Genomic DNA, 14,020 nt, shown 5'->3' with positions numbered 1-14,020 from the left:
CCTTCCTGCGTGGGGCCGGGGTGGGGAGCCCTGGGAGAATCGGAGAGCCGGAGGAAGACCGGGAAAGGGTGAGGGGCCACGAGCCAGGGGCAGCGCGCGTTTCCCTGCCAAGTGATCAGCTCCTCCGAGGCTGGATCTTAGGTTTGGCAGGTAGAGGTCGCTGGTAACCTTGAGGAGAGCAGGCGGTGGAGGGCGTGCAGTCCGCCAGAGTGAACAGGGGGATTGGTGTTGCACTTAGGTAGCTGAGTTATCCAAAGAGTTGAACACCTCCGACAGTTTTTACAGTTCCTGTGCAATGTTCTTTACCATGTATTTTTCCATTCCTTAACATTTTTAAACTTTCTGTGGAAAAGTAATTGTATAGCGTACCATGTGATGTTTTGATCTATGCAAACATTGTAGAAAGATTAAATAAAGCTAATCAACATATGTGTCACCTCACCTACTTGGATTTTAGTGGTGAGAGCGTTTATTCTTAGCAGTTGTGAAATAAACAATACAGTGTTGTCAGCTAAGGTGACCACGCCTAAAACTTACTGCCCCAATCTAAGTGAGACTTCGTACCCTTTCACCAACAACTCCCCTTTCTCAACTGCTCCCTCAGCAGTTTCTGGTAACTGCCATTCTGCTCTCTGTATGAGTTCCACATTTGTATACTTCACAAGTGTTGAGATCATGTATTTATTTTTCATGCCTGGTTTATTTCATGTACCCTTTCTCTCCACAGTCATCCATGTTGTCAAAAATGGCAGAATACTCCCCTACTCCACTTCCAGTGCTGGGGATCCAATCCAGGGCTCCACTCAGCTATATCCCCAGCCCCAGAATTTCCCTTTTTAAAGACCATGTAGTATCCCATTATGTGCATGTCCCACATTTTCTTTATCCGTTTATCTTGGACATTTAGGTTGCTTTCATACCCTGGCTATTTTAAATAATGCTGAAATTAGTGTGTGAGTACAGAGACCCCTGCCAACGCACTGATTTAAAATCCTTTTGCTGTATATGCAAAAGAAGACTCGTTACATTGTGTGGTAATTTTAGTTTTAGTTGTTTGAGGAATCTCCATAGTTTTGTAAAATGGATGTAGTAATTTACATTCCCAAAGTGTACATTCTACAGGGTGCCCTTCACATCCTTGATAACATGTGTCTTTCATCTTTTTGATACTAACCGTTCTAAAAGGGGTGAGGTAATATCTCACAGAGGTTTGGTTTCCATTTCTCCATAGGTAGAGATGTTAAGCATTTTTCTATATATCTTTTGACCATTCATATTGGTTTCTTTTGAAAAATACCTGTTTGGGTCCTTGGCCTGTTTTAAAAATTGTTTTCTTTCTATTGAGTTCCTTGTATAGCTTAGGTATTAGCTCCTTACGTCATATATATTTTCTCCCAGCCTGGGAGTTGTTTCCTTTGTGGTGCAGAAACTTGCATTGATCGATTTTTGCTTTTGTTGCCTGTTTTAAGAAATCATTGCCCAGAATAGTGTCATGGCAATTTCTATGTGTTTTCTTCTAATAGTTTTACAACTTCAGGTCTTTAAGTTTCTTCAATCCATTTTGAGTTTACTTTTGTCATCCATGGAGTGAGATAAAGGTCCAGTGGGTGCCAGTTTTCTCAGCACTACTTTTTCACAAGACTGTCCTTCCTTCATGGTGTGTTTGTGGTATCTTTCTTGAAAATTAATTGACTATAAATGGGTGGATTTATATCTGGACTTTGTATGCTGGGCTGTAGGTCAGTGCACCTCTTTATGGCAGTACTGTTTTGATTATAATATAATCAAATATAATATAATATATGATTTACATATAATATAATATATATTTTATGGCAGTACTGTTTTGATTATAATAGTTTTCTAATATTTTGAAATCAGGAATGCGATTCCTCTGCCATGTTCTTCTTGCTCAAGATTGCTTTGGCTACCTTGGGATCTTTTGTCATTCCACATGAATTTTAGGATTGTCTTTTCATTTAAAATGACATGGGAATTTTGATAGGAATTGTATTGAATCTCTTTTGCAAATATCATCCTTTTTTTGCTTTTTCTCCGGTACCGGGAACCGAACTCACGACCTTGCGCTTGCCAGGCAGGCGCTTTTGCCACTGAGCTAAATCCCCAGCCGAATCTCTTTTGTTTTATGTACATTTAAGCAATACTTTTCCAATCCATGGACACAGATTACCTTTCCATGTATTTGTATCTTCTTCAGTTACTTTCATCAGTGCTTTCTTTTCAGTAGGCAGTTTTTATTTTCACCTCCTTGATTAAATCTACTTCTAAGTATTTAAATATTTTATTTAAATAAGATTGTCTTAATTTTGTTTTGGGCAGATCGCAGTTAGTGTATAAAGTGCTACTAACTTTTCTATGTTGATTTTATATCCCACAAGTTGACTCTGGATCAAAATGAAAGTCTCGATCATAGTGATGTCCTCCAAATTAAAATATTAGAAGGCAACAGTAGAGATAAACATATGAATCTTTGAAACAAATAGCTAATACACACACACACACACACACACACACACACACACACAGTAAGCTCAAAATAACTTCATGCATCAGGTAAGATGCCTGTAGTTAAAGATAGACATTTGGGGGGCTTTAGTCTTTACAATTTTCATCTAGATATACAAATTTAACAATTATCTGCTATGACAATGTTTTTTAAATCCTCCTGAAGCTGTGTGACAAATATTAGGGTTCATTATTTTAGTAGTCATGTATGTTTAGGGTTTTCTATAATTAAAAAATAAAATTAAGCCGTAGTAACACTTCCTGTGTCTCTGTTATGGCTTAGATCTACGGTGGCCCTTGAACCTCCTGGGTTTGGAAGGTGATTGGTTAGGGGCAGAAGAGCTGGCTTGCTGTTAGGAGGCTGGGTCTGGTCACTGGGGGCGTGGCCTGGAAGGGTTCAGCTCCCTTCCCAGTTCCTCCCTTCATGCACTCTGTCTCCTTCCCCCTTGCCTTGAGCAGCTCTCTTCCACCATGCCCTCCTGCCATGCTGTTCCTTCTTGGAGCTGGCAAACCCTAAACTGAAACCTGAGCCAAAATCTCTCCTCCTTTAAGTTGCGGGTGTCTAGTATTTTTCCCCAGCAGCAGAAAAGTGACTAAGATAGTCCCTTACTGAGATATCTTGGGGAAAGGACTCAAGTCTAAACACATTCATTTAAGTTTCGTGTACACATTAGATTCATAAGCCTGATGGTAATTTTATATAATATTTTTAGTGACGCTGCATTTTGATTATGACCTGTCGCATAGGGTCAGTATGGTATCATTGACAATCAAAACGTTTTAGATTTTGGAGCATGTCAACTGTTTGCATTAGGGATGTTCAGCCTGGGCTGTTGTCCTCTAGCCATTTTTTTTTTTTTTTTCATTCTAAGCTTTTTTTGCAGTCTTTTTGATTATAGTAGAAACCAGTTATGTTGAAAATGTCATGCTTACATCTTATTTTTAAGTGAGATTTACTGAAATAGAACTTGTTAGATTTTTATTTTACAGTTCTATGACCACCAACCATCTCCAAAATAAATATATAGAATTTTCCTTTGTTCTAAAAAGTTCTTTGCTCTCTCTTAACTTTCTCACCTATCTCTGTCCCAGGAAACCATTAATGTGATTTCTGTACCTACAGTTTTACCTTTTCAGAGTATCATAAAATGGTTTCAAAAATAGCCTTTAGTGCCTGGCTTATTTTACTTAATATAATGCTTTTCTTTGGTTTTTTGTTGTTTTTTGTAAGCAACTTTATTTTAGAATAATTTGGGGCTTACAGAAATACTGCAAAAATAGTACAGAGTTCCCGTACACTATGTATGCAGTTTCCCCTAATGTTGCAGTAAATCACACTTAAAAATAATAGGGACAGAACAAAAACAGGACCAGTCAGTGCCCATGTCTGAACTCAGACAGAAACAGAAGACTGTCTAAACCACTAAAAGGACCAACCTCCCTCCCATCCTGGCCGATCCGAGGGATTGCCACTTGTTGATCAGTCAGTATCAGCCTCATTTTAGTCCTTCCACCTTTTAGTTAAGGCTTGTTACAACAGCCAACCACAGCAGCTGTTTCCTAGCAGCAGCCAGTCTGAGACAAAGACACACTTCTGTGAACTCCTTCCTGCATGAACCAACACCAGCCCAAACGCCGTAAGAGTGCCTTGCAATTCTTCCCGAATCGCCCTGCAGTTCTCATGGCAAATTCTCTCCTGGCGCTTTGCTCAGCCACAGATACACGTTCGCGGTGCTGGGCTGGAAGGATAGACAACCCACACAATGTAGTAACCTGTGTTGAAACCCTTGCTCTGCTGTTTTCTCCATCTACCCTCTATCCCACTCCACATCAGTTCTTTTTTTATGATTTCTTTTTATAGACACAAATTCAAGACAGTACTAAAGTATATTGTTACGTACATTCACGTTGTTGTATAACCAATCTCCAGAAGTCTTCATTTCATAAAATGGAACCCTTGTGCCTATTATTTTTAAGTGTGGTTTACATACAGTAAAATTAATCCTTTTCTGTGTGGAGTTCAGAGAGTCTTGGTAGACACCGGGTAACTACCACATGGTATGGGACAATTGCATTACCTCCCCATCTAGTCACGGCCCTTTATGTTTATTCACTCCTCCCCGCTCCAGTGGCCACACACATACTTCCTGTCCCTCAGGTTCCTTAGTCTAGACTGGGATACAAATGGAATCATACAGTCTTTTGATAGCAGCTGTATTACATACTGTGAATGTGTCCTTGACCAGAAGTTTAGAGAGATTAAGGAGATTTTCATATCTTTTTAAAAGCAATTTTTCATGTGACTCCTCCCATCCAACTCTTTCCCAAGCCTCTGCGGCAGGGATTCTCACACTGCAGTGGTCATCAGGATGGCTGGGAAGTGGAGTGTGGGTTCTGTCTGCAGACTGTCTGACTGGAGGGTCTGGGGTGGAGCCTGAGGCTCTGAATTCCTGACATCTCAGGTAACACTGCTGCTGCTGACGTAGAGAAGCACTGCTCCGCACCCCTCCACCCCATGCACGCACACATCCTGGGAGCACTTGAGAACCCGAGTTGCAAACAGCCTGTGTAGAGGATGGGCATTATGAAGATCTGTTACTAAGATTCTACTGTTACTAAGATTAAGAATATTCTTATCTGCACAGTCTCTGACTCATGATGATTCTGTTCTAAGACTTTTCAGCTTTACCCTGGTGCTGTTTTCTATGTTAAGTAAATCATATGAGATGGTCAGTGCTTTATTATCAGCTAGGCCTTGCATTACATGATTTTTCCCAGCTGTAGGTTAATGAAGTATTCTGAGTACATTTATGGTAGGTTAAGCAAAGCTAACCTATCATGTTCTGCAGGTTAAGTGTACTAAGTGCATTTTTAATTAAAATTTTCAGCTTCTCATGGGCTTATCAAGGTGCAACCCCATTGTAAGTCAAGGAACATCTAGATGAGTGTGTATATAAAAGTGCTCTTAACACACACGTGTGCATATGTATACTTGAATATTTTTCTGATTGTTTCTCTTTTGGATTTTTTCTAAAGCCTATCTGAAGAATTAGTACCACAAAGAAAACCTGATGAGACCTCTTCAGATTGGTACAAGCCGATTAATCTCCCAGCTGTGTTGTGGACACAAGCCTCTAGCCTATCCGCAAAGCAAGATTTGCCTAATAATGGCTCGTCCAAGCTCCAGTAAGTCATTCCTAGGGCACCATCCCCTTCCCAGTACCGTGTGATGTTTCTGAGTGCGCCTGCAGTCCAAGGGGACTTCTGTGTCAAAGTAGGTGTTGTGCAACCTTTTGGACAAAGCTGCCCTGTCTTTGCTGTTTTGTTTTTGTTCTGCCTCTCCCAGAATGTTTACGTTTGAGCTTTTCACATATGATTTGGGGGTTTTTGGATTGTTTTCTGGTGCTGGGGATTGGACCCATGGAGGCCAGCACTCCACTACTGAGCTACCACTGAGCTACATGACCAGTTCTTGGGTATTTAAAACCCATCCTCTCTCTGCAGGGGAGAAAGCCAGTGATTTTCCTCTTGGGCAATATGAGGGTCAAAATCTTTGTACATGATGAAACCCAGTAAATTAACATATACAGGAAGCAGGGGGACTAGCCAGTTTTTATAATCAGTGATCCCTAGGTAGCCTGTTAGACAGAGCTTCAGTATGACATTGAAAAGTCAAGCCATGCTCTTTTTGCCTTATTTTCAACTTTTGAATAACTTTTCCTGATGCTGTGAGTCTGCTCAGGCATATGGCCTCTTTCCCCTCTGCCCAACCTTGGGGATGGAAAAGAAGCAAAGGTGCCCAGTTCCGCTCCATTATCAGCTACTCCAAGCCTGTGGTGGATCCAAAAGTGCACGGCTGACTGTGGCCTGCGGTGGGCCTTTCCACAACAGGCCAGGCCTCACAGCACACCAGCAGGTTTGCCTTCAGCAACCGGAAAACAGTAGTGGTAGGGGTTGCTTTTGTGGTACTGGAGGTTGAACCTAGGGCCTTGTGCATGCTAGACAAGCACTACTATTGAGCTACATCCCCAGCCCTGGAAAATATTTCATACCTCATAACATCACTGTATCTTGTATCCTGTTTTCCAGAACCAAACCTAGTTGACCTTACTTGTTTGTAAAAGTTGCTTTTAGAATGGTACCTTAGTAGAAGTCATTCAGACCTGGGGATTTGTCAGGAGGTGTCAGTTTCCCCAAGGGGTAGAGAAGACCACCGGGGCTGGTGGTAGCTTTAGGAGTACACTGTGAAGTCTTGAGGGATGTTTGGATGGATTGGACCCAGGTTTCATACAGATAGTTCCTGGAAAAGTACATTTTTCTTTTTCTTTCTTTTTTACACTTTCTTATTATTAATGTACAGTACTTGTACCTTGTTCTTCCAGAAAGTTAGTCCAGATTAGAAACTCTGGTCTACCCAGCATGGGTTTCTTTTTCCAAATTCCTTCTGGCTGGGCAGCTTTAGTCTCCAGATAGGCCTTATTTTCTCACCTGCCTAGCTCTGAAAGAGCCTCGAGGGTAGGTGAGTCTTTGGCATGACTGGCCGGGTAGTGGGTTGGTTCCATTGAAGAGAACCTTATGTTGGAGCCTTCTCCATTTCTGTTCACCTGATGGTGCCATGAGCATAGCCCAGCCAGCTCCAGGAGTGTAGCTGGAGAGGACCTGGAGCTCTGAGCCTCTGTTCTGAGAGTCCACTTTTACCCTTTGTTCATGCTGGCCACGGTCCACTGTAGGACAAGGGAGGAGAAGGCAGGGAAGTCTGGGCCTTTACCAGGGTCTCTATCCCAGATCATTCACAGTGTATGGCTCTGGTTTTGGAGCACTTGGAGGTTCTTATCCCTGCCTAGAGGGCATTATCCACATATGAGAAACCAGTGTGACCCCCTTACCAGCTAGGGATGCAGAAGCAGCCCATTCTGGGTACTATCCAAGTTCACTGTCTCTGAGCCCCATTCCACTGTCTTTCTTCCTTGTCTGTATTTTGCCTGCCATGGTTCTCCCGGGGACACTCATTACTCTTCACTGGCCTCTTCTCAGAAGGCAAGGCCAGGAAGCTGCTCTGTCGGGGACGAGTTCAGCCCCTCCTCAGCTGAGACCTTTCATGCTCTAACACAAGTTGGCCACTCCTGAGCATTTCTACATCTGGGACAGCGTTGGGCCAGTACTTGCTTCACCAGTGGGGAGGATGGAAGAGGAAGTCTCTTCTCCTCCTGGAAGCTCTGTACCCTTGCTGCCTACCCTGCCAGGGAACTAGTGTGTGCCCTGCCCATGGGGCCCACAGGATGGCAAGGCCTGAGAGAGGAGAGTTGCTCCAGCCAAAGGCTGCGTGTGGCCTAGCTCTCTTTCGAAGAGAAACAATGGCAGCCCAGTCTCCTGTCAGCTCCAAGCCTGGTTCCTGATGCTGTCCTGGGTGAGCGTGTTGGTTTCAGGGGAAAGGGCCAGCTGTGGTCCATGGGAAGCACTTTGGTGTTGAATGGTGGCCCAGGGGGCCCTTGCTAACCAGAGCTGCTGCCCCTTCTCCCCTGAGGGCTGCCTGGAGGTGGAGGGCGTGAAGGCGAGCCATGTGTACGTCCTTCTTGGGGCTCAGTTCCCCTCTTGCATCCCAAGTCTGGTGATGCCTGAGAATATGCCTGACTCTTGTTGGAGTGTGAAAAAGAAGATTTTGCCCACATTTGGAATAGGATGCTTGTTTCCTGGGTGGGTAGGAGGAGCTTGGGTCTGTGCTAGGAAAAGATGGGCTTAGCAAGATTCCCATAGGGAAGGTGGATCTGGAGAGGAGTTTGGGGCTTTGGAATCCAGTGGGTCTCAGCTTGGCCCTCACACAAACACGCAAGCTTGCTTTGGCTTGTACGAAGGAAGATGGCTTCTTAGCTGTCAGCCTTTTATTATCTGCACCAAACTCCACTCTAAGGCGAGCACCACTATGCACCTGAAAAAGAGGAAGAAGAGGAATTTCCCCAGATCACACGGTGATCAACCAATTCCTCTGGGAGGCGGAGCTGAGATTCCTAGGCTTTAAGGCACTGTAGGTGACATGGTGTCTTCGTGATACAGGAACGACTTTTATTTGCGTATCTGAAAGCATAATTTCATATATATTTCAAACTATAGACAGCTGTTATGGGTATAAATGTCCAAATGGCATGCTGGACTGACACAGCTTTCATTCTCTGTCTAGATATGGCAGATTTTCGGCAGTGCTTTGCAAGCGCCAAGCACATAGTCATCATCTCTGGGGCTGGCATTAGTGCTGAAAGTGGGATTCCCACGTTCAGAGGACCTGGCGGCTATTGGAGGAAGTGGAAAGCCCAGGTTAGTAGCATTTCCAGGACAGTAAGTCCTTCTGAATGAGGTCACAACAGGCTGACTCAGAGCCGATACAGATGCGCAGAGGGAAAGCCTTGAAATGGGCAGTGACCCTTCTGTCCTGTTGATGTTGGCGCCAACACAGAGTCCCTATGATTAAGGTCAGAAATTTAAGCAAAGCAGCCACTTCCCTTTCCTTCTAGCTGTGAATAGATTACATTTATTCAAGTAAAAAATAAGTTTCTCCTGGTAATTGCCTTCAAGAGGAATCAGAGCCACAAGCAGTGGCACACACCTGTAATTACAGCTACTTGGAGGCTGAGGCAGGAAGATTGTGAGTTTGAGACCAGCCTGGACAATTTAGCGAGTCCATGTCTCAGATTTTTTAAAAACGGGCTGGGGATGTAGCTCAGTGATAAACCACTTTCCTACCATGTTGCCTAGCATGCACAAGGCCTTGGGTTCAATCTGTAGTACTGCAAAAGAAAAAGAAAATGGAATCAGGAAATCTTAGAACAATTCATTATTTTTCTAAAAATAATTGAAATTATGTATTTTCAAAGTTTCTGTGACGTATCCACATTAAAAGTGAAATGCAATTGTCCAAGGCCTAGGGCTTGATGTTCATTTACAGGAAGGCTATTAAATGAATCTAAATATGTGTGATACTGTTTCTTTAAATTCAGATTTTGTGTGTGTGTGTGTGGCACTCAAGCCTGAGTAAACAGAGTGGCGCTGTTGCTCCATGTGGGAGTACCACACTCAGCTACATCCCTCACACACTGAGCAGCACCCCACCCTGTTTAATTTTTTATTTTGAGATAGAGCCTAAGTTGCTAAGTTGCCCAGGCTGGATTTGAACTTGCAATCCTCCAGCCTCAGCACAACCCCCACCCCTCCAGTGCTGAGATTATAGCTATGTGCCAACATACCTAGCTTAAATTCAGTTTTTGAGCTATACATAGAGTAAAAGTCATCAATTTTAATTGTATGATTTAGTGAGTTTTAGGAAACAGATGTAGTTGTGTAGCCACCACCATCATTGCAACATGGGACGTTTCTCTTTTCCTTGTTTTTGCAGTGCTAGGGTACATACAGCCCAGGGCTTGCACATGCTGGGCAAGCAGTCTGCCACTGAGCTACACCTCTAGCCTAAGACTGAGTATTTCTGTCCCTCTGGAACACTCCATCTTGGTCCATCGTCTCCATCCCCTTCTGTCCCTCTGGTCTGGAAAATCCTGTTTTGGAGAGCACAGAATTTCGTCTGTTTTATCCATTATGCTGTTCCCAGCTCCCCGAACCTGGCGCACTGCAGGTGCTGGGTAGATTTGTGTTGGTTGAATGAAGGCAGTCGCAAGTTACTACAGTCAGCACCTGCCTTCCTGATTTAGTCGGCAGTGTCTCTTTGAGTGCAAGTTCACGAACCTGCCTCTTCTGCATTAAATGTGTGAGCTGACAGATGCTGGGGATGTGTTGTCACCTTCTAGGTTGTTGATCCTCCCCTGAAAAGTGGAGCAGGGGAAAGGGAGCAGAGGGCCAGTAGGACCAGCAAGAAAGAGGGGCTATCTGAGGGTCCCTGGAGAGCAGCTGTGAGCCTGGGAGGCCTGGGCAGGGGCACCAGTGTCAGGCAGCTCCCAGTTTGGTGGCAAAAAGGTCAGCAGAAGGCATCTGATGCCACCCATATAGGACTTGTGAGTATGCCCGGAGTGCACAGGTCACCGTTCACAGCTGTGAGCAGGAGGGAAGGGTGCAGGGATGTGGGTCCCCACAGCACACGAGATTGCTCCCAGAGGGAGGGCTGGCGTCACTGCTGCGGAAGGCCTGACACACATCTCGTGTCCCCTGTGAATGGGACACTCGCCCTGACAGAGGAACCAGCTTCTCCCAAGGCAGAGTTTACACAGAATATCGCACATGTGTGGATGTCGTGGCTATGGTGTGCTGAGTTTTGCAAGGTGGATACACCCGTGTTCATCTCACCACCTCCACAAGCCAGAGTGGAATATTTCCATCCCCGATAACGCTTCCTTATGTCCCTCCCATCAGAGGCCAGCCTTCAAGAGCCGCTGCTCTGCCCTTCCAGCTAAGAGGTGTCTGCAGAAGAACCATACTTTAGAACAGAGATATTTTACATATTCTGTTTATAAATGCACTGTTTTTAATATGTGTATGCAGTTGTATGTGGTTGTGTATATGTGTGTAGTTTGTGTATCTTCTGTGTAGTGTATGTGGTGTACAGTTTTATGTATATAAGGTGTGTGGTTGTGACAGGTATGTGCGTACTTGTATGTATATGTGCCGTTGGGTGTACGTCATGGCTTGAGTTAGAAAACCTGAGTTTCCCAGTTGTGACCATGGTCCCTCTCTTGGGCATCTTGCATTTCATATTTTTTTTCCTGAGTTACCTCAGAATGAGATTGTCTTCATATATTCTGAGGCTTTGTGAAGAAGAGTCTGTCCCACACATGGCTCTACCCTGTGCACAGCTTGCTTGAGGGCTTTCCTGGCCTTCTCCCTGGGGTAATAAAGAACTACTTCTCCATCCCTTAGTCTCGGCCTGCCCTGGGGATCTGAAGCAGCCACGTCCCAGGCTCTTTGCCTCCCTGACCCACACCTTTCCTTTCCCACAGGAACTGGCCACCCCCGAGGCCTTTGCCCGCAACCCCTCACGGGTGTGGGAGTTCTACCACTACCGGCGCGAGGTCATCCTGACCAAGGAGCCCAACCCCGGGCACCACGCCATCGCTGAATGTGAGGCCCGGCTGAGCAAGCAGGGCCGCCGGGTCATGGTCATCACCCAGAACATCGATGAGCTACACCAAAGGGCTGGCACCAAGAACCTGTTAGAGATCCACGGTGAGGGGAGTCAGGCCATTAAACATGTGCCAGCCGGTGTGGCGGTGCACTCTGGGAGGCCGTCAGGAGGCTCGCACGTTCCCTAGCCCATGTGGTTTGTGGGTGTGGGTTTGTGCACATCATGCTCCGCGAGGCTGTCAGGTTTTGCCGGGCTGGGCTCAGTGTCACCAGCTAAGGAAAGCTGCGCACTGCTCACCTGCAGCCCAATCCTGCCCTTTTTAATTTTATTTTAAAGTGAAAAAGCAGTAGAAACAATAATACAAAATTTCAAAACAAGGTAACAGAAGAGTAACAATGGTCAATACAGTGCATATTATCTTCAAAGTAGTTGCTCAGATTATGAGCTATAGGCATGAAAAATGGATCAAACAATGTAAGTACAAACCTTTCTTTTCAATGAATAGACATTAGTAGTATAACTATCTTAACTAGTATACTTATATATAGATTTTCTTTCCTTTTCCCTTCCTTCTTATCTCCTTTCCCCCATGCCAGTTTCTCTTTCCTTTTGAACAGTTTCTTCCCATTTCACCATATCTATTGTACAATTTGGATTTTATTAACTGTTTCAGTTTCTTATACTAGGGAGACAATATGATGTTTACACATATGAGTGAGTTATTTCACTTGTGAGTATGGTCTCAATTTGCATCCATTTACCTATAAAAATCTCAAGTTTATTCTTCTTTATAGCTGAGTAGTACTCCATTATATAAAGATACTACATCTTTTTTATCCATTTCTCAGTTATGGATATTTGGGTTGTGCTATTGCACAGCAAGATTGAGCCATTGCAAACTGTGCTGCTGTAAACATGGGGGCACATAAATAACTATGGTGTGATGTTTTTAATTCTTCTGGGAAAATGCCCATAGGGGAATACCTGGGTCAAGTGAGACCTCTAGTTTTAGTTTTTTGAAGAATATCCACACTGATTTCCACAGTGGTTGCACCAGTCTACACTCTCACCAACAGTGGAGAAGGATTCCTTTTCCCCCACAGCTCCTCCAGTATTTGTTATTGGTTGATTTCTTCATGATAGCTATTCTTTCTGGGGTGAGATGGAATCTCAATGTTGTTTAAATTTGCATCTATAAAATGACCAGTGATAGGGGCTGGGGATTTAGCTTAGCGGCAAAAGCGCCTGCCTGGCAAGTGCAAGGTCGTGAGTTCGGTTCCCGGTACCTGAGAAAAAACAAAAACAAAAACAAAAACAAAAAAAAACAAATGACCAGTGATGTTGAACATTTTTTAATACATTTATTTGCTATTTGTATTTCTTCATCTGAAAGTTCGTATTCATCTCAGATGCCCATTTTTGGAATGGGTCTTTCAATTTGGGGGTGTGTGTGTGTGTGATATTTTTCAATTCTTTATATATTCTAGATAGAAGTCCTTTGTCTCAGGCACAATTAGTTAAAATATTTTCCCACTCTGTGGGTTGTCTTTTCACTGTATTGGTGATTTCTTTTGATGTGCAAAATCTTTTTAATAACATGAGAACTTAGTTGTTGATTCTTTGAAGTAGTTCCCAAGCAGTTTGGATTTTGTTCATAAACTCTCTGCCTACACCTATGTCTTCAAGATTTCTATTTACTTTCTCTTCCATTAGACTTTATGTTTCTGTTTTAATATTTAGCTCTATATTCCATTTTGACTTTAGTTCAGTGCATGGTGCTAGTACAAGTTTTAGTATTCAGCATGTAGAGAGCCAATTTTTTCAGCACCATTTATTAAAGAGGCTATCTTTCTTCCAGTGATACATTTGGCCTCTTTGTCAAAGATAACATGACTCAGTGTGTTTGTAGTTGTGTCTGCTCATCTAATCTGTTCCACTGATCCTCAGGTCTGTTCTTTTGCCAGCACCATGCTGATTCTATCACAATAGCTTTGTAGTATAATTTCAAGTCAGGGATTGTGATGCCTCCTGCCTTGCCTTTGTTGCCCAGGATTTCCTCTACTATTCTCAGTCTTTTCTGGTTCCAAATGAATTTTAGGAATGTTTTCTCTAGCTCTGTGAGGTATGCTAATGGTATTTTGATTGGGATTGCATTAAATCTGTTTAAAATTTTTGTGGTTATGGCCATTTTCATTATGTTGTTTCTTCCTATCCATGAGCAAGGAATATCTTTCCATTTTCTGATATCCTCTTCAACCTCCTTTTTCAGAGTACTGTAATGTTCAATATATAGATCCTTTACTTCCTTTGTTAGATTGATCCCTAAGTGTTTCATTTTCTTGGGTGCTATTGTGAAGGGTGTGGTTTCCCTAATTTCTCTCCCAGTGAGTTTGTTGTTTTTGTATAGGAATGCTATTGATTTTTGAGTGTTCTGTG

The 14,020-nt window shown here is 43.5% G+C and overlaps 1 protein-coding gene across 1 annotated transcript in view; it reads left to right on the top strand.

Annotated features, from left to right (window-relative positions):
- Sirt5 (sirtuin 5) overlaps positions 1-14,020 on the top strand; it is a 38,388-nt gene that overhangs the window by 752 nt on the left and 23,616 nt on the right. Inside the window, exons 2-4 of the mRNA XM_005398799.2 lie at positions 5,563-5,712; positions 8,702-8,835; positions 11,460-11,685. Of these exons, the coding sequence (XP_005398856.1) occupies positions 5,598-5,712; positions 8,702-8,835; positions 11,460-11,685 (475 nt within the window). The 5' untranslated portion in view covers positions 5,563-5,597. The remainder of the gene's footprint in view (positions 1-5,562; positions 5,713-8,701; positions 8,836-11,459; positions 11,686-14,020) is intronic.

The sequence above is a fragment of the Chinchilla lanigera genome, unplaced genomic scaffold (genome assembly GCF_000276665.1).
Source record: "Chinchilla lanigera isolate Chin_1 unplaced genomic scaffold, ChiLan1.0 scaffold00064, whole genome shotgun sequence".
NCBI classification, from domain to species: Eukaryota; Metazoa; Chordata; class Mammalia; order Rodentia; family Chinchillidae; genus Chinchilla; species Chinchilla lanigera.
This window is presented reverse-complemented; position numbering and strand designations above follow the sequence as displayed.